We start from the raw sequence: 22,902 nt of genomic DNA, 5'->3' as shown, positions 1-22,902 counted from the left end.
TAGTGCGATGATCGTCACTGCGGTGGGAAGAGAATATATCAGTAAGGACGCATGAGGCTCCTGGCCGAGAGAAGATAAATAGAAAACTTCATCTGCAGGAATATTACCGAGCGCTCCGACTCTTTCTGGAATGTGCCTGGTGTTGACGCGGAGGACTTTGAGGGAGTAGGTCATCCTTGTTCCTGTTCTCGGCTGCATGAGGTTGGGGGCTCAAACATTGCATTGCTTTGCACATAAGTTTCTTCTAAATATATGTATAAAACATCTAAGTATTGGCTAAATTGAAGTACTTCTCCTTTCACAATTTAGCGTTCGGTTTCTTCGTGTTGCGAGCCACCTCCTCGATTCTACGATATTGATAGTACTGCTTCAGGGAGTCTGGATTAGCAACAGTTCCACTAGGCTTCGTGTCGACACCAGAGACGATTTGCTTCACGGCTATCTCAATCTTCTTTCCATTCACTGTGTACTTAAAGACAACCCTCGTTAGCTGTGCCTGTGGCGAACTTCGTACACAAGAACTCACAGGTATCTCCTTGACCTCGAAAATGTACTCGGGCACATGGCGCTTGCTCAACGCCTTCCCGATCGTAGCCTTCATGACCCGCTCCAGATCCTCAGTAAATGGCCGACCCTCCCTCATCTTGACAAAGAGAAGTACACGTTCGTCAGCATCGGATGGCCGTCGCTGGCCAACGCAGATCGCGTCATCGAGTTCGGACGAGAAGTGCTCCAGGATATTGTAAATCTCTCCCGAGCCAAATCGGACTCCGGATGGATTGAGCACACCGTCACTCCGACCGAGGAGGAGGAATCCTTTCGTGATGGGGTTTTGAGCAATGAAGTCACCGTGCCTCCAGATTCCTTATGGATATATGTTCAACATCAAAACATCGCGCCCGATGGTCGCGTGAACTCACCAGGGTATGTGCTATAGTACGCCTGGCGGAACTTCTGTCCATCATCATCACCCCAAAAGCCTATAGGGATACTGGGGTGAGGACGTGTGACCACAAGTTCTCCAGCCTCGCCAGTATGTGCAATGTTGACACCCGATGGGGAGAATATCTCTACGGCCATCCCGAGAGACTTGCCCTGTAATTCTGTGAAGAAAATGTGTCAACATGGATCTCAGCTCGAGGATGATACACAGAAGACAAACCTCCGGCATGCAATGGGAAAGAATTGACAGTTGTGACAACTAGATTGCTCCGTCACTGACCACACATTGGATCATAGTAAAGAACTTACATGCACAGCACACGTCTGTGCCGCCAGAAGAAGATCCAATACAAAGCTCATTCCCGAAAGCTGCATGTGTCCATTCCATGAGAGGCGCTGTGAGGACGGCACCAGTGACAGTCATTAGCCGCATTGACTTGAACGAGCCGAGTTCCACTGCCAGGTATACTATCAGTCGCACGAAGTAAGTGAGAAATCAGTAAGCGCACACGGATTGATGCCTCGCATCTGAACCTCGGAGAGAAAGCGTGGACTTGTGCCAAAAACGGTTACCCTGAAGGCGAGAGGCACTTTAATGGACTTTGGGATTATACTTCGTGAGCGTCATAAGCGTACCCTTGATCATTAATGAACTTGAGGTATGCACGAACGTCCGGGTGGAAGGGTGATCCGTCGTAGCATATAATTCGTGCTCCACATGCTAGACCTGTCAACATAAATGGCCACATCATCCACCCTGTCTGGTTCAAGTTGGATGTCAGCATAGATATCGTGGGCGAGCATAATAATCGCACAGTAGTATATTGAAAGAAGACGTCAGTGGGCAGAATGCCAAAGCCAATCATGCAATCCTTCTTCACATTCATGAGGACACCCTACAAAAGAAACCTTGACGTCAACACTAGCCTGGTTCTAGGACTTCGATGAGGTAGTTGCATACCCCAGCACAATGTACGATGCATTTAGGCGGCCCACTGGTACCGGAAGAGTAAAGGATGTAAAGCGGATGGTTGAATGGCAACTGCTCAAAAACGAGGGAGCGATTGTCCCCACTCGCCAGGAAGGCATTCAACGAAACACTGGACAGGGGCGTTTCGTCAGTTGCCAGACCTGACCAAATTTAGAACGTAGCGTACCTGTTCGGGATCTTCAAGGCGTCGGGAAGTTGTTGACCAGTTCGGACGCTCGGAAGCAAAACAAGTGACTGGAGACCAAGAGCGCGTAAATCCTTGGCGACCTCGGACACCTTGCCAACGAGCGATATCGCTTTGCCAGCATAGATAACTTCGGTCTCGGAAAAGACGAATTTTGGTTTGATTTGTCTATATCTGTCGAGGATTCCCTACGCGATGATGTGATGGAAACCGTATGATGAGCACGGTGGCACAGCGTAGTCGCAAGGGGTTGTGAGTATGCGATCAACAAAAACGCGGCTGGTAGCGCATGCGCATGGGAGGCATACCTGTGTGCCCATATCAGTCGCCGTGCTCGAGAAGATCGCGCCTACGCTGGCGGTGGCCAATGCTATGACCACAGCCGTAATCGAGTTCGTGATGATAGCTATGGAGTTGCAATAGTAAAAAGGCGGGACCGTTAGCAAGCAACATGGTGATATTTGAACGACTACACGAGGAGAAATGGTGCACGACACTCACCCGCTACTCGATCGCCGGGCTGGAGTCCGTTGGTACGCATGGCAGCGGCCATTTCTTGAACAAGGACTCGGAGCTGCCGAAAAGTGTAATGCGAGACCCTGCCTAACTCTCCGCCAGTCGTACATGCGAGTCCATCATCGTTACGATGCAATAGGTTCTCCGCATAGTTGAGGCGAGCATCTGGAAACCATTTGGGGACCTCTTCGCGCACACCCTTTTGAAGTATCTGATTGCCTCGAGCTCAGTACATGCATTGAGGAGCTCCAGAGCATCAAGAGCGCACCTTGGAAGGTGGCACGGAAGCTATGATGCCGAGAAAGTCCCAGAGGTCACGCCAGAAGGTGTAATCTGTAGTTGAGTAGTCATGGAGGTCATGGTAATTCCCTGTGAAATGCTTGTCAACCCGTGCGCTTGCATGGACATTGGTGTAGACTTGAACGCACGAAGGCTGAGTCCATGTTTCAAATTAATCTCCCGGCGAAGGCGCTCAACAACGGCGTCGCTTGGAGCTGGTGGCGACCACAGGAGGCGAGACTGCTCAAAGAGACTGCTGCTCATCGGTATACTATGTTCTTCTGGACTAGCAATTGTCCGTTAATGAAGAGTTTAATACGTCGTTGACTGGGCTTGTAGGACACAAACGGGTCCCCGCGTGACTTAGGACGGTGTTCCGTGAGACGGTATTAACGAGGACACGCCCATAGTAGCTCAATATTTCAATCATCGGAACCACAAGTCAACGCAGATTTAAAGAGGACGATTTCAAGAACGTAATCAATAAGAGACAAATGTATGATAGTCAAAGGTATACCCGAAACCAGCAAACTGCGGCAGCATCAATATTCTCTCCTCAACTCTCCCTCAGCACGAAGCGATCAACTCCTGATAGCAAGCGTCAGATAATTAACCCTCCCCAAAGTGGTATATGAGCAGCACGGCGTGTTGAAAGGATGCATGTGTGCGATTAGCTCAACACTGTCAGGAGGGTAAGTGGAAACCGGAGCGGAAAAAGGTTGATCGACGTACTCTACTGGGCCGGGGCCGGAGGAGTGGCATCCTGGGTGGGAGCGGGCTGCTCAGCAGCGGGGTCTGCGCCCTCTTTGGCGGCTTTCTTGGCCTCCTTCTTGGCCTTGTACTTCTTGTATGCCCAGTTAATGATCATGACTGAAGGATGTGTCGGGGGCAGGTGAGGGTATTGGGTGATTTAGGAAAGTGTTACGTGCAAGGTGACTCGCTTTTTATTGGTTTTCCGAAATGATGTTGTCAACACCACGCCAGTCTAACATGCATGTATTTTTAGCATCCGCACAGCCCTTAGCAACGCCGTGTCGCATTTTGATGCCCTCTTTCCTATTCCCAGCTCATTGAACCTTGCTCAGCAGGCCTTGTTCCAAAGTCCCAGGGCGGATCTGTTTCACCTTTGCTCGCTGAGCCTGAACTTACTTGCGCCTCTTGCTCTTGTTGTTCTTATTCACTGCCACTGAGATGATACGAGTGATGGTACCGAGCTCAAGCAGCGTTGATCAATACAAGCATATCCGGCAAGTCGAAGAAGGCGTCTCCGGGGTCTCTGTGGTCCACGCCATTGCCGTGCGAAATTCCACGTGACTTGGCGGAGACCCTTCTATTGCCTCCCGAGTCGTTGCGCCTGCAAGTGGAAACGTTGAGCGTTCATGGTACATTAGCTGACAGCTGCACCGTGTTCACTCTCCTGTGCTAGTCTCGGTTTTCATTCTCATTTATCGATCTACACTCTCCGCCATGTCCTCAGTCGACCCAATGGGCGAACCTATACCCGCACTACCAAGTTCTTCGCTGTCCAGTGCGCACGTCAATGGAAACGCGGCAACGGCAAACGGAGTCGCACTCAATGGCAGAGATTCACCCGCTGAAAGCTCTGAGCGACTTCAAATCGTCAACGACGAGAAGCAGTTCACGTATGTGCTTCCTGCGAATTTGTTGGTCCCCTCGCTGAGTGTCACAATTTAGTCAAGAGCTGACCCCACAACTTGAGCGGTGGGGTCTGAGAGATGTAGGATTCAATTACAATATTGTTGCTGTGTTCGGTTCGCAATCCACGGGCAAAAGTGACGGTTCTCACTCTGAGTATCCACTCGTACCTCATACCTTGTTGCAGGTACATTATTGAACCGGCTATTCGGAACGACTTTTGATGTTATGGACGAAACGCAACGCCAACAAACTACGAAAGGTAGATTTTCATCTTACTGCACCAAACACAACTAAATTGATGTCTTACTGTAAGGAATATGGATGTGTCGTGGTAAGGGCACAAGCATCATGGTCATGGATGTGGAGGGTACGGACGGACGGGAGCGAGGTGAAGACCAGGTATGATACTTGCAAGACTGAAATGAGAACAAACCTGACCTTTTACCAGGATTTTGAACGGAAGTCCGCGCTTTTCTCCCTGGCTTCTTCTGAAGTCATGATCGTCAACTTGTGGGAGCACCAAGTCGGCCTCTATCAGGGAGCCAACATGGGTTTGCTAAAGACAGTCTTTGAAGTCAATCTTGGCCTTTTCGGCAAGAAACCCCAAGACGGGTGTGTTATCCCTCTTAAACTCTGACCACCAATTATCTAACCAAGGTGTTCAGCACTTCGGGGCGTACGCTGTTGCTCTTCGTCATCCGTGACCATATCGGAGTGACCCCGCTTGCCAACCTGCAAACGACGCTCACCGCCGACATGAACCGGATCTGGGATAGCCTGTCCAAGCCTGCTGAGCTACAAGATAAACATTTGTCCGACTACTTCGACCTTGCATTCACCACGCTTCCTCACAAGATTCTTGCGGCGGACAAGTTCGAAGCTGAGGTGCGCCAGCTGCGCACGCGCTTCACGGATAAGGACCGCGAGGATTACCTCTTCAAACCTGTTTACCACAAGAGAATCCCGGCTGACGGGGTTGCGTTTTACATGGAAAACATCTGGGTGCGTTAGCCCCTTCATTTTCTGGGTTCCGACGTGAGGCTCATCGTGACGTAGGAGCAAGTCCAGACAAACAAGGATCTCGACTTGCCCACTCAGCAAGAGCTCCTCGCTCAGTTCCGTTGTGACGAGATTGCATCAGTTGCCATTGCCGAGTTCAATGAGCAATCAAAGTCGCAGCGCAAGCCCATCGAGGTGGGACGTGTCGTAGAAGGATTGGGTGGTTTGATGCGGAATTGGAAGACGCAGGCTTTGAGTAAGTTCTGCCACAATCTCCAGGTTATATTGTCTCATGCATATACTTAGCTCGGTACGACCGTGACGCGTCACGATACCACCAGGGTGTTTACAAAAGAAAACGCGCTGACCTGGTTGCAGTCCTCGACTCGACATTGTCGCCCCTCTTCCTCGGCCAGCTGAAGAATTTGCACAAGGCTTGTCTATCCGCGTTCAAGAAGGAGTTGCTTGAGGGCCTCCGAGGCGAGGACTACAGCTTCGCAGACGTGATGAACAAGGCAAGGGAGAAGTGCGAAACCCGGTTCACGCAGGGTGCGCAGGAGGCGCTTCTTGAAGACACGGACTGGACATCGGAGGAAGAGCTCGTGCTTTTGCAGGAGGAAGTCGCGAATGTTGGAGATCAGTGTAGGAAAGACGAGACGAAGAAGATGGTCAACTTGATCGAGGTAATAAAATTGCAGACAGAGATTAGTCTTCAGGCTGATCATTCTTCCTTCAGCGTAACTTCAAGCGTCAAATTTCGGAGCCAGTGGACTTGGCCCTCAATAAGGCATCAGCAGACATGTGGGACAAGGTGTTGTCAACTTTCAGGGAAACGCTGGAGAAGGCCGAGTCCAATTATCTCACCAAAGCCAGGAGTATGCTTCAGATTGCTTTATCACTCATAACTCAAGTACTGACGGAGAACAGGCTTTAACTGCACCGAGGAGGAGAATGAGGCGGCATTGGCGACGCTTCGAAAGCGTGCTTGGCTAGCACTGCGGGCAAAGGTCGATGAACAAACAGCCGATACCGCCATCCTTGGCAAGCTGAGGTCACACTTCGAAGAGAGCTTCCGCTACGACGAACATGGCGTGCCTCGCGTTTGGAAGCCCGATGATGACATTGACGGCGCTTTCAAGAAGGCTAAGGAGGAGGTTCGTCCTATCATGCTTTCCTAGGGACATCCTTATGAACTCACAGATCACAGACGCTCGAGCTCGTGCCTCGCTATTCTAAGATAGCTCCGCTTGAACCCTCTCTTGAAATTTCCCTCCCTTCCGAGTCTCCCGACCCGCTCACCTCGACGGATGAGTTCGACTTCCCATCGACACTCGTCATCTTCAGCGAGACCAAGTCGCTAGACCTTATAGCGCGCTTCCGCCGCGACGCGGATGCGTATTACGTCGAGGCGAAGCGCAGTACCGTGTCGAGTATCGCGCAAATCCCGTATTGGATGTATGGCGTCCTTGTCGTGCTTGGCTGGAATGAGGCCATGGCTGTTCTCTTCAACCCTCTATACTTCACGTTCTTGCTCATCTGCTTGGCAACTGCGTAAGTCCTCATTGTCCAATGCTGCTAATGGATGAACTGCTGATTCGTGGGATACGCTTTAGATACGCCATTATCCAACTCGGACTCACGGGTCCGCTGCTCACTCTGTCAAGAACGATATTAACCGAGATGCAAAGCCAGGCTGCCGCTCGCCTCCGGGAGCACTTCTCTGAGCCAGTTCTTACCGAGCCAATTCGTGCCGCCACCAATGGCACTAGCCCTAGCACCCCCAGGGTCAAGCGGGAGATTGATGGCGCTGAGGATGCAGAGCTATTCCGCCGCGCGAGTCCCATGTAGCAGGCTTACGGATTAGTATCTTCTCGTTTCGAACTGTTGACATAGATATATTGTAGCCCTGTCAGACAAGGCACACGTCTAGTTTACTTCCACGGATATTATGATAATTATTCTATGTATGATGCATATGATATCCATATAACATGACTCCGTGGAACTGCAGCACCGCTTGAGTTGTGTCAACATATGCTGGCTACTAAAATGTTAAGCTGCCTATAGGAGAGACTGCGCCAAAAATGCAAAAATATGACCTAACCCTGGCTCGAACAGGGGACCTTCTGTGTGTTAGACAGATGCGATAACCAACTACGCCACCAGGCCTTGGTAACGGCTCACAAAATGCTCAACATGTCAGCAAGCATCTTCAATAATTAGATTCGAACTAAGTTCTGCAATTCTGCATAATGCAAGACAGGCTCACCTGGTAGTAAATCTAGCCAAGGCCTCGAAGTTGAACGTTGAACGTTGAAGCCCTATACCGCAGCACATAATTGACTGGCGGTAGTAGATCGGGATACCTATGGGCTGATCACATGTCAGCAGTCATGTAGTTGCCTGCTGGTGCCAAACTTTGAAAAATACTTTTTCAATTCTAAGCTGAAGTGTGGATCTACAGAGTAGAAAAGGTAGCGTGATATGGGAGGATATGGGGCATGTTGAAGCATGGGTTGAACGTACGCACGTCAGCAAAAATATGACCTAACCCTGGCTCGAACAGGAGACCTTCTGTGTGTTAGACAGATGCGATAACCAACTACGCCATCAGGCCTTATGATGCTAGGGGGGTATAAATATATACCTCACTATCTCAATCGAGCTGGAATTAACCGAAGCCTACTAAAGCTTGCCCCCTTCAGGGAAATCTTCGGGTAGGATCTCGCGCTAATAAGGTTCGATAGTCGCCCTTACATATATTGTGGTTGCAGGTGGTCGCCCGAAGAGTGGAAGCCAGCGCCTGAGGTCGTTTGTCCGATGTGCGCGGGTGGAAGAAGCCATCATACCTCAGCTGAGCAAATCACTCAAGTCTTGTGCAATCCTCATGAATTCTGCCGTGCATAACCGAGCCGAAATGGCCGATTGATTCAGATTCTGCTGGTGTACAGTGCAAAAGGGCAGGAGGGTGCAAGGAATATTCTGTGAAGTTCCACGCCTAAGAGGAGGGTCGACGATCGCGATCTTAATCTTACCAGTGTCTATGTATAAATGAGAAACACGCGTCCGCCACGAGTACTCCTTCTCCGGAACGTGAAGTTTACGGACGGAATCAGGGCGTCCTCCTGCCGTCCTGAGAGTGTTGGAAACGTTTTTATTCCAGCGAAATCGCAAAGCGCGTCGGATGGTTGGCGACAATGATGCAAGTGCTTGTGACTGTCGGGGTGATGCGAGGTAAATTTGAAGGGATCAAGAGATTGTCAAGAGTCGACGAGGGCACCGCCGATCTGACGGGTTCGACGCACGTGGAGCGGGTAAATGGGTTCGATGATGGGTTATTTCCAGTGGGCTGATTTCTCGCGTGGTGGAAGCTGAAGGCAGCATGATGTCCACGTGGCGGAGACTGGGGTAATCATCAGACACGGATTCCGCGGCTTTGTGGGAGAAATAGCACGCATTCAGGGATCGCTGGGGTACAGACGTGGAATACTTGGTTTGCTACTGCCTTGGCTGCTACATTGCAGGAAGGTCAGGATGTACGTTGAAGGGAAGGATATCGAACACGAGGAGAATGTGGCTGAGCGGACGGCCCGAGACGAGAGGAAGGAGGAAGAGCGAGGAGTAGATCGGCACGCGTCTGATAGTATTGACAAGGGACACATGGGAGGGATGTGACTGTCACTGTGCGTGACCCATGTCAATGGGCGGGTGGTTTCTTGGCTGGAGTTGGTTGATGACCAAGTACAAGAAACCGATTCGCTCTCCCAACAGACTTACTGTAGTTCCCCTCTCCTCAAATCTCATTTGACATTGACCGTTTCCTTCTCTTCTCTCCTGACATCAGGTCAGAGTGTCTCCTCAGCACTGATCCGGTCATTGGCCCTCATTTCCCCCCTGCAATACGGAGTGAAATACTGGTCTAGATCATCCTTGTCTCCCAGAATACATCCTTCGCTCTCTTCATCCTGCATACCTCTTCCAGCGCCTTCCATCTGTTTCCTCGCTACTTTCTTCCTCTCATATGCGCTCGCCCGTATTCCGTCATTGCTGAATCCTACCACGAATTTCATCCGGACCCGTCACGCTTGATTCTCCTTCCCGTTCTGTCACGACTTTCAGCTCACCATGGAACCTTATGGCGTCGGAAATCACATCGTCGATCCCCGCATTCTCAGCGAGCAGGTCGAAGGTGGCATAGAGTCTGCTCAAAACCGTGACCCGTGAGCTGCTCGACCCTCAGTCAATCTGTCCGAGACCCTGACTTTTTGGAATACCATAACAGTCCTGTCGGCAGTCTCAGACCATCCCCGTCGAATGTAGAGGGACTCGATCGTCGTCCCTCCGTCCCATCCATACACGTCAGAAGGCCATCAGCCGTATCGTCTTCCACCACCTCAACCATGGTGGGAACCCCAACTGTTTCCGTCCAGCCTGTGCATATTTCTTCGTCATCTCCGCGATCCAACGAGATCAACAGTAACCTGTATTCTAACCTTCAATCCTTTCATTTCGGCGATGCCCGAGCACCCCACTCTTCGCCGCACGACACAGATGCCGATCCCATAAGTCCCTTCGACCGAACCCCCCGTCCTTCTGTCTCTGGGCCATCCGTGTCGCGGCCAACTCCAAGTCACAGCAGTCATCCGTCGCAGGGCCCGGGACGCCATGTATCAAGTTCTCCGTCGCCTTCTCGGCCTCACCGCCACCAGGGATCCTCTCCTTGGGGAGGTATGGAAGACAGTGAAGATCCCACTGCAGGCGGCGGTTCGTCTCAGGATGAACGCGTCTATCCATCTCGTCGCGGGAAAGGCAAGGAGCGCCAAGAACGCCATTTTGATGATGCTGCATCTCAGCATACATTTGGTCATCGTAATCGAAGCCGAATTGCATCACCGTCGGCATCGTCTTCCCGGTCAAGCTCTCGACAAAGCTCTCGTTCCAGTTCTTCTTCTGTGGATGTTTTCAGTGACGACGAACTCGAGTTTGATGATGATGCCCCTATCTCTCCCGTCTTGTTTGCTCGGGAAGGCCTGGCCGACATCGACGAAGACGTTGATGTCGGTGAGCGGTCAACAGCTTCCTATTATAACATGTACAAGAGGAGGGGAAGCGTGCCCATTGATATCCCTGTTACGGGGGATACAGCCAGCACGCGAAGCGGTGGGGGAACAGTCTCAACTATTCGCCGCCCCAGTCGTAGTCTGGACGACGAAATAGGAAGCCTTGATATTCCTCCAGATCCCTCAGAAGATACTTATGATACATTGCCCAAGAGTGAACCGCAAAGCCGTGGAGACTGGCGCAACCTGGAGGCCCACGCTCTGGCTCAACAGCAGCAGCAGCAGCAGCAGCAGCAGCAGCAGCAGCAAGAGCAACTGGAGGCACAAGGAGTACCGACACAAGAGCAACCGCCGTCTGTGGAGAACGCCTGTAACGGATTCGATGTCGATTACATCCTTTCTGCGGCCAATAACCTTGATGGCGCGAGCACCATGTCACGTCGGTCATCTACAACGCCGTCTATGGTACAACGTCCATCACAAGCGAGTGCTTCGAACTCTAGGCTGTTCGCCATTGCGCCATGGAACAATGGCCGAAGAACGAGTACTGCTACTTTGGCAACCACGGGTAGTAACGACGATCAGTTCATGCGCATGGTACGGCATCAAGATCCAAATTTCGACAAGCACAAAGAGCATTGGGGTTTTTCGAGAGAGAAGGCAGACGGTGAAAGCATGATGCGGGCTGGCGTTGCGCACGCCGTTCCTCCTGAATCCGAGCGTGCGCGGAGAACGATGCCACCTGGCGCCCAGGAATGGTGGCATAATGGGCAGGTTGGTCGGTTCAAGATCGATAGACATGCTTTCAGACGTAAGCCACCCCCCATGCTTTGTTGGTCATGTTCTAACATCTTGATCATCCGCAGCTAAATCAGCAGCCGCAGACAAGCCACTTCAGCAGCGTTTGAACATTCGCTCGGTCATTGGCCCATATTCCGCACAGTACGCACGAGGCATCCGGACGACGGGCCCTTGCAGTGTCATTCACAAGCACTCCAAGGCAACCGCTTTCTCACTCTTCCGTTCGTTTTACCTCTGGGGAAAGAATCTTCCGGCCAGCGACAAGAGACACATGAGTGTGGCAGGAGGCATCATGCTCGCGCCAAAGAAAGTACAGGAGCAATATACGAGCACAAAAACCACAGGCATGCTCAATGACCACGGCCACCTGGATAGCAACCTCCGTAATCAAGACAGGGGAGGCAGGCATAAGTCGCAGAACCCCAGCAACACTGACGATAAACCCAACAAGGATCGGAAGCGTCAACAGGACAAGGCAACCAAGCCGAAGGCTAAGAAGGGCCATCGTCCAGAGCAGGTCACCAGCGCAGGCTCCACCACTGCCTCAAGTAGTGTTAGCAGCGTCGATTTCAAGGCAGAGGAGATCATTCCCCCGCACAGCGTGGCCACTGTGAACCTCTCTTCCTCAACATCTAACACATCTACTATCGGAAAGCGTGAATCGACCAGCTCTGCATTTGACTCCTCAACCGAGGACTCATACGCACCGTCCATTCAAGACCAAGATCTTGGAGGTTCTGCCGAGATCAGAGAGGATAGCTCAAGCCGTTTTGTACATCGTGACTCGGTCGACTCAGATGAAGCCCACCCGATGCGGACACCTCATTCGGAGGCGTACTCAACGTTGGATCCGATCGACGTCGAGCACTTGCGTGCTGGGCAGTCTGGTCGACAAGGTAGCAGCTCCAGCGGACCCTTTGGCTGGAGGAGGTTCTTCAAAAGCGCTTTCTCGAGGCCAAACGATTCAACCGCGATTCCTCACCAGAATGCTTACACGCCGCCGTGGATCACAACCGCAACACGATCGGAGATCGAGCACAACGACCGCCTCATCGGCAATCTCAATGATTCCTTCCGGGATGTTGGCCTTCTCCACTCGCACTCTGGTAGATCGACTCACAAGTCCTCCTTGAGTCGGAAAAATCGTAATACCATCTTTGATACGATACCCGATGACTGTCTCTACATGATTTTACCTCTGTGGCCCGGCGAGGTAGACCCTCCAAAGCGTCCGCAGTCATACCAAAGCTCAGTCGCCTCATCATCATTCCACAACGTTCCCTCCGAGAGGCTGTACCTTCTTGTATGGTACGAACCATTCGAAGAGCCCAAGGAGCGCAAATCGGACGGCTCAAAGAAGCGGTCGAAGCCGACTGTTTCGGACGAGAAAGATTCAAACGACACCAAGGATATCTTCCTCGTGCACTTCAAAGTTCTCGCGCGTCTCGTCAGACACGACGAGTTTCACGGATCAGGCGTGCGTGTACCCAGCAGCGGGCTCGCCGTGTTGGGGCCTACTTGGGAGGCGGAGAGCTACTCGCCCGCCAACCACTTCCTGCAACACGAGGGCGGTGGATCGCTAGACCCGCAGAGTGGGATGTCCATAGAAGCCAGCGTTGTATGCCAATCCGACGGGCGCGAGAAAGGCTTCCAGTTCAACGCGGAGGCGTTTGACAAAATGGGACTTTGCATGCCACCGCAGAACAAGAGCGAGGAACTCACGAGAGACTTAAAGGAGGATGACCCGTGGCCCGATCGCGAGTATGCGCTAACACCTATAGGGTGTGCGGTGATTGAGATGATTTGGCTGGGCTGCCTTGCCGTTACGAGCTTTGGATGAATAGGTTGGTTGCTTGTTGCTGCATGTACTATGCTCTCAGTAGTTTTGGTTTAACGGTGGTTTTCGCTTGTCGCACACATGGTAGCTATCGTGTTATGGCTGGACTTAGACTCTTTGTACTAAATACCCGCTTTGGCTTTCACTATAATGACATGTCCAACACTAACTCAACTATTACGAGTCGTTGAACGTTGAGTGGAATTCGCGCTCATTCATCCAGAAAACAAAGTAACATCCAGATTCAAAGAGTAAGTACACGACGGTGATGATGCAATCGTACTGGACCATCCATCATTGTCCGAAAAAATGGGGTAATAATGCAATGCTCTAAGGCGAATGTTAGTTAGCTCCGCATATAGACAGCTCCCTCATTTCCTGCAAAACGCCCTCAACCTTTAAAATCAAGTCAATGAGAACTCGTCGCATCATATGTGACAACTACTTACCTGCGCGTCCAACTGACCAGCGGCGTAGTCGTCTCGTACGCTGTCTGCGAAATATCTGCAGGGTGCATCAATTCCAGCGTCATCAGGAGCTTCCCTTTGGGTGAAACCCACCTCTGGACATTGCTCATCTTCTCGTAGCCTTCCTCGGCGAATTTGCACTGCATGCGGATCATAGCCTCGAAACTAGGATCAAAGTAGGGTACCCGGAGATCGAGCAGTTGAGGCAGCTCCGCAATGAGCTGGTCGTTCAGAAGTTCGAACACCTCCTTGGCATCGTCGTGTTCCTGTTGAGCCTGCGAGTTATATAAGTCAGTATCGAAGCGGAGAAAATGGAAGGGTGGAAGTCCGTGGCATGGGTATACCTTTGGGAGCTTCGTAGGGTCCTCTGACGGTTTCTCGATGATCTTCCGTAGCCTGCTTCTCGCAGCATCATAGTCAAGGAGCTACATCAAAGTAAGTTCGCTTCGTGTTCTGCGTCGTAAACCGAGGTTCGACAAACCTTCTTGTTCCGCTTCGAGATGTGCTCGTTGACGACCGGGAAATACGAGTTGATCTTGCCCAGGGGCTCCATTATCGTCGTGCGGAATGGCGCATCCTGCCGCGGCATTGTGTCAGGCAGAGCATCGGAGTTATGAAAGACGATGAGACTCACAAGTTCCCGTTGCACTCCATTATCCATGTCCTCCACTGCACTCTTGAACGCATGACTAGCCATTGCCCCGTCCGAAGTCCGGTCGGACGCGCCGTAGAATGTCTGGATCGTGTCTGAAAGGCGGCACTGTGCCGAGGTCATAGCTAAGGAGTACTTTCAGGATGACAATTGGCTGGACAGGGTGTCGAGAGCGAACCTCGCATCGCGTCAATGTACTGCTTGCTGTCCTTCTGGAGCGCTTGACATTCCTTCTCGAATCTGTTCCTGAATCGAGACAATGAGAGAGGTATTAGGGGTATGTTACTTACGCCCGGTACTTGGCCTCTTCGTCGGCAAATTCTCTGTCCACTGTCCGCTCGATCTGGCCGGTCTTCTGCAAGACCTGGGGTTGGCTATCAGCATACCGGAGAGCTGCATGACGCAAATGCTGTACCGTAGTCCCAGCTCGGTTGAGAGACTTCTTGAATCTGATTCTCCGTGAGTTTGAGACATAACAAGCAGAGCTGGTGCGCATACCCTGTCCAGCTCATCGTGAGTTACTTGTAGTGGTTATAACGTGATACGTGATGGGTAGTGGGTGCGCATCCGTGCACCGACACCAATGCCGCGGTTAAAGTCAATGATTTTACGTAAGCAATTTGACGCTCGCTGAAAGCTCACGGGTTCACGCAGACTCAGATAGTTTTCTCAGTTCCGACGAAATAATCCCCGTAATTAAGATTGATTCCAGCATCCATTATGCATAAAACTTATAAAGTAGGCGAGAAATAAGTTATGTTCACAAGAAAGAGCATCGCGGAAGTTGGGATCGCGAGAAGGACAAGCAAACAGATGTTCGGGCTTCTGTAATCCTTCCGCTTCACCCCAAGCGCTCCTCCAACGACTTCGAGACGTTCGCTTTCGGGACGCTCGTTGAAAGTCGATCGAAAAGGGGAAGCCTGTTTCTGTTGTAGTTGTTGCGAGAGTCTTGTCGGCCCTGCAATACATGTGAGCAACCAGTTTATGGACAGCCAAATATATCACCTGCTGAGACCCTTCTTTACGATCACCCATCCGTTCAAGCAGCGCAATCGGTTCTTGCTGAGGTTGCGGAAATGTTACAGGATTGTCTTCTCGTAGTTGTTCTTGGGACACGTTATGTAGTGTGTCCTGAGGAGACATCTTCCGTCCTTGGACACCACCTTTCTTGGCACGCCCGCGAGCAGCTGCACGTTGTTGTCGATCAGGGATTGGTGCTTCTGGGGAGTGACCTGGTTCCCGCTCGTATATGATATTGCGAGAGCGAACTGGAGGCGGAGGTGAGCGCTTCCTGAAGTTGTTGACTGGCGATCGGGATCGACTATTGGGGTGATCACCGGCATCATAGCCGCGAGGCCACCAATTATCAAGCGTCCCATCAGGGCCGGAACCAGCATCGGCAGGTCTATATAAATCAGGACGCCGTCGAATGGAACTGTTCAAGTCATCCATAACACCTTCATCTTCTCGAGGGCGTTTCCTTGATTGTCCGCCCGACGGCTCAGACGCATCGGACGGAACATATCTATCGCCTGATGGTCTCCGATACTGAGGTGGCGAAACTGGAGGAGGCGAATAGTGATCGTATCCTCTCCGTGTTGTAGATTCAACGCGGGGACGAGCTGGCAGTCTAGGATTGACAGGGACCACGTGCTCGGCTTGAGTACTGGACCTGCTCCCACCGGCTTCTGACCTTAAAGAAGCATCATTTATGCTCGCTGCTTGCTGCTGACTCTGGTTACCGACGGGTGATCTAGAGCGGTCATTTGTAGGCGGAGGAGTCCTAGCGGGTGCCCACTCCTGAGGTTCATTAGATGCATCCATATTCCATGGGTTTGAGCTCGCATGACTGTGAACGTCGGCGAGAGGCGAATGGGTCTTCGCAGGCTGAGGTTGTTGTAAGTCGGGCGGTCCCGACGTGACAGGAGCAGGTGGTTGTTCTGGCGTTTTCTTAAGAGGTACTTTAGGTCTTGGAGGCGGAATGATGGTCCGCTGTGGTACAGTTAGGGGCAAAGGGGGCGAAGGCTCCCGTTTTATAGGCGCTTCTTGAAAAGCAGGTGTCTTCGCTTGCTGAGACTTGTTGATCACCAAGGAGCTCGCTGGAGGGGCGACCGGTGGAGCCAACATATTCTGACTTTCCTCCTGCTTCACGGAAGGCGCACTGGTATCTGCGGGTCCTGAGCGGACGCTCCGGTCGCCACCAGCACTCAACTCAGACCTTGAATGCGCGCGCTTCAAGTGACGCAAGTTCGCTCGCTGCTGAGCCGGAGAGACAGTACCAGGGGGGCCAAGTTCAAGATGCTGTCCACCGGACATATCATCAAGAACCTGAGCCTGCGACACCGGTGTTTTAGGACGACTGATCGCAGGCGAAGTTTGAGGCACGGTTCCAACTGAGTCCTCTGGTGGAAAGGATACAGAGCTGAAAGGCATATCTGTGCATACACGACGTCCAGCATCCGTGGATGCAGGCACAAAACCTTTTAACGTTGAGCTCTTTGGACGAGGAGGTAGAGCAGAGCTGCTAAGAGCCTGAGGATTGGTGGACGGAGCCTTCGCAACCTTCACGTTACCGGACAAGGGTTTCGACGGGTTGGTCGCTGCTGCTGGAATACTCTTAGAGCTCGTCGCACCGTTCAAGTGAGCCGAGGTAGACGCCGATTTCGTAGATGACGCAGAGGCAGATTCTGTGTTGGCAAGCGGGGTGCTGGGGAGACCGTTTTGTGCATGCTTAGCCAGAGACGTGACAGGAGGGGAAGCCTTTGCCGTCGACGCTCTATGAGCCTCCAATTCAGCACGAAGGCGCTGCTGATGCCTCTCAAGCTCACTGGGGGCCGGAGGAGCACGGGCTTGTACCTCCACCCGGGCCTGCTGGGCAAGAAGTTCCGAGGTCGAGGAGCGAGGAGAAGCTCGAGGGAAATTGTGATTGTGGCCGTTAAATTGTAATGTAGGGTGCGCTGTCGCGGAGCTTTGGACGACTCTGGGAGAATGGACGTTGGACATTTGCCGAAGAACCTCTTCATTAGCGGCTCTCCTCCGCCCTTCTTCCTCAACAAGCCTTGCTTCTTCTGCGACTCTCTTCGCCTGTTCTTCTGCCCGTCGCTTTTCATCTTCAGCTGCACGGCGCCGAGCCTCGGCGATAGCGCGAAGACGCTTTTCCTTGAGTTGTCGGAGTGTCTCTTCGTAGCGCTCGACGAGCTGCAGCTTATCTTCGCGACCTGTTCTCATAGCATCTGCCTCTCGGAAGATATCATTGCGGCCACGAACAGCCTCAAGTTCCTCGTTGCTCATCCCATCTTCAGACTGGATGACTGGCTTCAAATGGGTGAAGCGGGCGTCGCCGTTTTTGTTCTGATAAACTTCTTCCCTGGCCTTGGCCTCCTCTTTGGCCTTAGCCTCTTCCCGAGCTTTGGCTTCTGCAGCGGCCCGAACTTCCTGGATGTAGACTCTCGTATCATCCAACTCTCTCATCTTCTGTCGCCAAGTGCCCTCCAGCTCAGCAAGCTCCTGGCCCTTGGCACGCAGCTCGCTCTCGATCTGTCTGTGGGATGCTTCGGCAGAACGCAGCTGCTGTTGTAAAATCATCGTTTCTTCCTCCTTCCTGCGAAGCTCCATTTCTCGTCTATCGAGCTCTTCGCGCGCATGGCGTTCGTTTTCTTCCAAAGCGCGCTGCTTATCATCCAAGAAGCGATGGTAACTCTCGACGGACTGCCACCGCTCCGCGAACTCCCTCTCTGCCTCCGCTTGACTTCGTGTGTTAGCCTGCGCGTCACGATGCATAGCTTCAGCAAGTTGAAGAAACACTGCGGTATGTTCCTCGAATGCCCGAGAAGCAGCCAGGCTTTGAGAAGGTGGGGGAGCGAGGACCACAGCGTGATCCGGCGACGTATGATCGGAGGAAGGGTGATGGTTGGACTGTGAGTGGGGTTGGTGAAGTACCATAGTGCCAGCACCGGGCGGCGCAGGATCATTAGCTGGTCGAGGAGAGTTTGCGTGGCCTTGTGCAGGAGTGTCCTGGCGGCAAGGAGCGGTGCTTGCTGGCAGAGGGGACGTCTCCCAGTTACTTCGTATTTGCTGAAGGCTAGTCTCCAATAAGTCGTATAGCTGGGAGCTGCTCGGTGCGTTTTGGTCACTTTCTGTAGTCATCGGAGAAGTTCGCGCAGGAGCGGGAGCGGGAGGAGCAGAGTCATTGTTTGGTGCGGCAAGTTGAGAATGCCATTGTTCCGGAATGCCGGATTCTTTCTTCGGAGAAAGACGTTCGCCCGCTGCTTTCGAAGGAATACCGGCGTCTGCTGAAGTCGCTGGAATGCTATGTGCCGCGTTTGGCTCCCCAGTACCCGCATCCGGAGCAGCCGACAGTGCGGACGACGGCCTCCCTTCAGATTCAGGATACCGAAGAAGAGGTGTCTCCATTCGTTCCGGCAGTCGCATTGTTTCGACACTCCCGCCTGCGGAAGGAGATGGCTTGCTCAGAGATTGAAAAAGCGAAGGGCGAGATAGGGGTGGCTGCATGGTCCCGCCGGGGGACTGCGGCGGAATCGGCGACGGAGAGCGATAGGGGGCGCTCATGGCTTTGGAGTCTGATAAGCGCGAGAGCAGGCTGGGCTGTTTACCTATGACTTGGAAGTGGATGTCGTTCGCGTTGAGGGGACGGTTGGCAGTGACACCTGTTGATGAAGCAATCGAGTGAGGTGGCTGGGTGCCACTGGCGAAGGCACCTGACGGTGAATGCGATGAGGCACCAGAAGGACCGGGCTGTGGGCCACCGCTAGCATTTGAAGTTGGTGAATGTGATAAAGATTGACCGAATGAGGCGGGCTCAGGCTCAGGCATGTCGCCTTTGATCCAGTATGTTGGGGTGTGCTGGACTGTAGGAGTGTTGGTATACTGTGAATTGGCGTCAATCTAATCGTATGGATATAGAAGAAAAGCCCTAATTTACAGGTGATGAGGACAAGCCTCAAAGGTAGTCTTGAAGAAAGGGGGATGGAATTCGCTGCGCAAAAAAATGTTAGTAAAAAAGATCGGGAGAAATGTGGAACAGTCTTTATGTCACGGTGGCTTGCAGGCGGTTGTGTATGGATATTGTCAAGGCCGGCTTCTACCGATAAGGGCTTGGTTACCTCAACTCCGAATGTACCTTACTTCGTGTTCAAGCTTTCTGTGTCGCTCGATTCATATTGTCTCGTACAGAAATGAACAGTTATATCTAGCCCGCGGCGGGATGCTTTGTCCTGCCACTCCTTCGCCTTGACCGTCTGCCAGTCCCAGGCAGATCACCGTCAGCCAAACACGAATTGTCTACCTCGATGATGTCACCAGCGACATAAGCTCCTCCTTCGCCGCCTTCGATGCCGATTCCTGTCTCCAGCGCTTGATCCTCAGCCTCAAGTTCTTCTTGGGTTAGCTCATCATCTGATGTCAACTTCTTCGCCTTCGCCTTACGCGGTGACTTCCTGCCTTTGGTCTCCTTTGTCTCCTTCTCGGCGGGTGGACGAAGAGAAGCTACAAAGAATATACGAATGAATTAATTTCGAGCAGGACAGCAAAATATACTAACCGTGAATCACAGGCTGCAGGCTGTATATTCGGTACAAGTGGAGGACCGCCTGTTCCTTGTCCTTGGCCTAATCAGGGATATCAAGACAAGTATAGGAAAGATTCAATAACAGGAACAAACCTCAATCATGAGATCTTGAAATGAATCATACGTCAGTGACGAAATATCAAGGCGCTTAAATCGACATACCCATGTCGTCAGGTAGGTCTACCGGTAGATTCTGACACCTATCGGCATGCGCACGACGCTCCATGATCGTCTCCGCTCCATTCCTAGGCTCACTAAGGTGTTGCTTCGGCTTTATGCCCCGAGCGACCCATATTTCGTTCGCTTGCTTGATAATCTCAGCAGGTGGCAGATCTGGTGAAGGGTAAAGCTGGTCGTGATGATAGTCAAACACCAATGGCACTTGGAGGGATTTGCAGATAGGAAGAAGGTCCGCCGCATTATAGCAAAGCTGCCGGTTTTGTTAGCATATTGAACTTCTCAGTAGATCGCATGGCTGCTCACCTCATCATTCTCCAGTACCAGTCGAGCTCTTACAGCGGACGGGAGCTCGGATATGTTCTTGTGCAGACGCTGCAAAGTTGGCTCCTTGTCACCATACACGCCTCCGCCGTGGATGATCATGACACTGTCAGGACCCATGCCTATCAACCCGAGCATTTGCGTGTGATACTCCAATTCACGGATGCTTGCACGGACCACCTCGTCGCGAGGAGAGCCTAACTGAGTGAACTGGCCTGGATGCGTTGTGAGGCGGTGTCCATATTTCCTTGCCAGTGCACCGACTTCAGCGCATATAGGCGCCGCATATTCTAGGGAATAACCGTAAATCTTGTGCGAGGCGAAAGGGAACATTTCAGAAGATCTGAAAGCATATCAGAAAAAAATCTAAGCATAATTTCGTGACTTACAATCGCATAAAACGGATGTTCTAGAGACAGCTCAGCTCTATAGTTTAATTGCAAGAAATCTATAAACCTACATTCTGCTCATTCCATTCGATGATAGCCAACATGTCGCGCATGTTCTGAAGACCGAGCTCCTTCACCCATTCCATGCCGTTCTTTTTGATGGATTCAATCCTGGGACATACATGAGACACTATCAGTCCACCGAAAAAAACAACGCGCACCTGCATGTCCGAGAACAAAAGATCGCTTCGCTAGCAGGCTTCTTGTTCCGCAAGACGGTATTCAAGCACGCATACCCTTCTCCACATCAGACAAAACTCACAACCAAGGGAAGTAAAGCATACCTAGCCGGCCTTTGAACGTAGATTCTTTCTTCTCGACGTCAGGGATGACGTAGACGGGCTCGGGCTTGGGCGCCCTGGGCTTCCGCTTCTTCTTAGGCGCGACCTCTTCGCCCTCGATGACAGAGTCTTCGGGGGCAGATGCCTTTCTCTTCCTACTCCTCTTCTTGGGAGAATGAACTTCAACATCTTGGTCAGACAGTGCCTCCGGCTTCTCCTCTTCGAGTTTCTTCTTGCGCATCTTTGAAGTTACCTGCGCTGCTTCTTCGGCGACGACGGCTACAGCTTTCTCGACCTTGCCTGCCTTTCTCTTACGCTTCGTGGCGGTGACAGGTTCCTGACCAACCTGCGCAGTCTCGACAACTTCATTGGCAGCTTTCTTCGCGGCCTTGCGGTGCGGCTTCTTGAGAATTAACTCGTCGTCCACTTCTGACTCTAGGGGGGTGAGGTATGCATCCGCGCCATCTTCCAAGTCCTCCTTAGCTTTTAAGGCAGCAGGTGTCTTTTTAGCCCTACCTCGCTTCTGCGAGGGTATAGCGGCGACAACGTCCGGATTGGGCTCTGCAGACACGATAGTATCAACTGGAGTCGTTGTCAAAGTCCGGCGGCTACTGCGCGTTGGCAGTGGTTGCGAGTTGACAACGACAGGGCGAGAAGATCTAGGCATGAATGCAAAGTGGATTCGTGGTATGAGCGTGCTCCTTTGACGTTTGAACAAGGGAAGAAGAGCAGACAGGTGCCTCCTGGATGTAGCCACAACTGCAAAATATGAAGGTATAGATCAGTTACCGTGTCCGAGTCAGTGTCGTGAAGTACCTTTGAGTGTACGATATTTTCTCGACAAAAATGCTCAGAGTTTCTGATATTTCCGAGAGTAACTCGAGACGGCGGACAAAGACGAGATGGTTTATAGCCTTGCATTGTGTCAGCGACGCAAGCGGCCTGGAGCTGCTGTCGATCCATTCCAGAGGAGGTTCAGGAGTGTCATGTCGGCATCGGATCGAGACCTCCGATCAACATTTGGCTCCGCCGCGTCAGACAACAGAGCTGTCGCTGTCTCAGCTGTAGACGAAACAGAAGTTGGACAAAACATCCATTTTACAAAATATCAATTACTGCGCTTTGCAATAAAACGCGGAATCGCGCGCGTTGACCAGGTCGGACCCCAGAAGCGACGTGTTATTCTCACGCTCGTGGAGATGCTCGCTCGCACTACTCACACGCGACGCGTGTCGCGTGTTGGGGAACTCAAGAAAGTCAACAGCGCTACTAGTTTACGGGGTCTCTCCGGGAAGTTCCGACACGCGGCTTCATCCAAAGTTGCGATTCCGCGTTTTATTGCAAAGCGCAGTAACAAAAGTCGCGCAGGGGCTGCATAATGACCGGTAGGACTTGGTCGAGCACATGGGTACCTGAGCGGCAACCAATCATGGCGGATGGTTTTTATTTTATTGATCAAATATTGATAGCGTCATTGCTATTGCTAAGTCGTGAGATGAGTAATCGCCATTGTCCTAATTAGTAGAACAATGGCTTCCCTCAACCAATTGCATTATTACCGCACCATCACGTGATCAGTAGTTAAACAGTATATAAAGGCGCTGTACTGAGGTTTGGCCCCTAGACTTCAGTCTACTCTAATACTACCAAGTATTTATCTAAGAACAACCGTTAGCCTCGGGCTAATAAGATCAAAT

At 51.9% G+C, this 22,902-nt stretch overlaps 4 protein-coding genes and 2 non-coding genes across 6 annotated transcripts; 1 reads left to right on the top strand and 5 right to left on the bottom strand.

Annotated features, from left to right (window-relative positions):
• Positions 1-204: 204 nt before the first annotated feature.
• Positions 205-3,248, bottom strand: CONPUDRAFT_101886 (acetoacetate-CoA ligase). The gene is made up of 14 exons (XM_007768834.1): positions 3,062-3,248; positions 2,902-3,002; positions 2,619-2,844; positions 2,426-2,523; positions 2,100-2,305; positions 1,904-2,042; positions 1,758-1,838; positions 1,579-1,703; positions 1,452-1,516; positions 1,252-1,398; positions 1,163-1,201; positions 921-1,103; positions 527-864; positions 205-469 (listed from the first exon to the last, which is right to left on the bottom strand). The coding sequence occupies exons 1-14, from the start codon at positions 3,174-3,176 to the stop codon at positions 299-301; spliced, it is 2,034 nt and encodes a 677-aa protein (XP_007767024.1). The 5' UTR covers positions 3,177-3,248; the 3' UTR covers positions 205-298.
• Positions 3,249-4,397: 1,149 nt separating this feature from the next.
• Positions 4,398-7,418, top strand: CONPUDRAFT_51937 (root hair defective 3 GTP-binding protein; the record flags this gene model as incomplete). Its single annotated transcript, XM_007768121.1, has 12 exons — positions 4,398-4,555; positions 4,608-4,705; positions 4,756-4,830; positions 4,885-4,970; positions 5,020-5,183; positions 5,237-5,573; positions 5,628-5,826; positions 5,877-6,253; positions 6,307-6,445; positions 6,498-6,724; positions 6,778-7,121; positions 7,184-7,418. The coding sequence occupies 12 exons, from the start codon at positions 4,398-4,400 to the stop codon at positions 7,416-7,418; spliced, it is 2,439 nt and encodes an 812-aa protein (XP_007766311.1).
• Positions 7,419-7,665: 247 nt separating this feature from the next.
• On the bottom strand, positions 7,666-7,739 carry CONPUDRAFT_t42. Its single transcript has one exon. It is a non-coding gene; the product is annotated as a tRNA-Val (tRNA).
• Positions 7,740-8,113: 374 nt separating this feature from the next.
• Positions 8,114-8,187, bottom strand: CONPUDRAFT_t41. Its single transcript has one exon. It is a non-coding gene; the product is annotated as a tRNA-Val (tRNA).
• A 1,131-nt stretch (positions 8,188-9,318) lies between these two features.
• On the bottom strand, positions 9,319-14,977 carry CONPUDRAFT_164184 (BAR-domain-containing protein). The gene is made up of 11 exons (XM_007768833.1): positions 14,886-14,977; positions 14,803-14,836; positions 14,678-14,751; positions 14,566-14,633; positions 14,370-14,512; positions 14,217-14,312; positions 13,829-14,160; positions 13,718-13,772; positions 11,497-13,664; positions 9,853-11,441; positions 9,319-9,790 (listed from the first exon to the last, which is right to left on the bottom strand). Exons 1-9 carry the CDS (start codon positions 14,897-14,899, stop codon positions 13,611-13,613), a joined length of 870 nt encoding a protein of 289 aa, XP_007767023.1. The 5' UTR covers positions 14,900-14,977; the 3' UTR covers positions 9,319-9,790; positions 9,853-11,441; positions 11,497-13,610.
• A 4,619-nt stretch (positions 14,978-19,596) lies between these two features.
• CONPUDRAFT_121667 (UV-endonuclease UvdE) lies at positions 19,597-22,249 on the bottom strand (the record flags this gene model as incomplete). The annotated part of the gene is made up of 9 exons (XM_007768832.1): positions 21,209-22,249; positions 21,086-21,161; positions 20,936-21,035; positions 20,865-20,884; positions 20,458-20,818; positions 20,137-20,404; positions 20,068-20,081; positions 19,948-20,014; positions 19,597-19,892 (listed from the first exon to the last, which is right to left on the bottom strand). Exons 1-9 carry the CDS (start codon positions 21,870-21,872, stop codon positions 19,597-19,599), a joined length of 1,866 nt encoding a protein of 621 aa, XP_007767022.1. The 5' UTR covers positions 21,873-22,249.
• Positions 22,250-22,902: the final 653 nt, after the last annotated feature.

This window comes from Coniophora puteana (genome assembly GCF_000271625.1).
Source record: "Coniophora puteana RWD-64-598 SS2 unplaced genomic scaffold CONPUscaffold_4, whole genome shotgun sequence".
Lineage (NCBI taxonomy): Eukaryota > Fungi > Basidiomycota > Agaricomycetes > Boletales > Coniophoraceae > Coniophora > Coniophora puteana.
The sequence above is the reverse complement of the archived record's forward strand: the minus strand, read 5'-3'. Positions and strand labels throughout refer to the sequence as shown.

Coding starts and splice junctions, on each gene's coding strand:
- CONPUDRAFT_101886 (XM_007768834.1), bottom strand. CDS start 3,176: ATGAGCAGCAGTCTCTTTGAGCAGTCTCGCCTCCTGTGGTCGCCACCA. Junction 2,306..2,425: donor CGACTGATATGGGCACACAG/GTATGCCTCCCA, acceptor ATCATCGCGTAG/GGAATCCTCGACAGATATAG. Junction 1,104..1,162: donor TTTCCCATTGCATGCCGGAG/GTTTGTCTTCTG, acceptor TTTTCTTCACAG/AATTACAGGGCAAGTCTCTC.
- CONPUDRAFT_164184 (XM_007768833.1), bottom strand. Junction 14,161..14,216: donor TCTCGAAGCGGAACAAGAAG/GTTTGTCGAACC, acceptor ACTTTGATGTAG/CTCCTTGACTATGATGCTGC. Junction 13,665..13,717: donor CTGGTCAGTTGGACGCGCAG/GTAAGTAGTTGT, acceptor TTGATTTTAAAG/GTTGAGGGCGTTTTGCAGGA.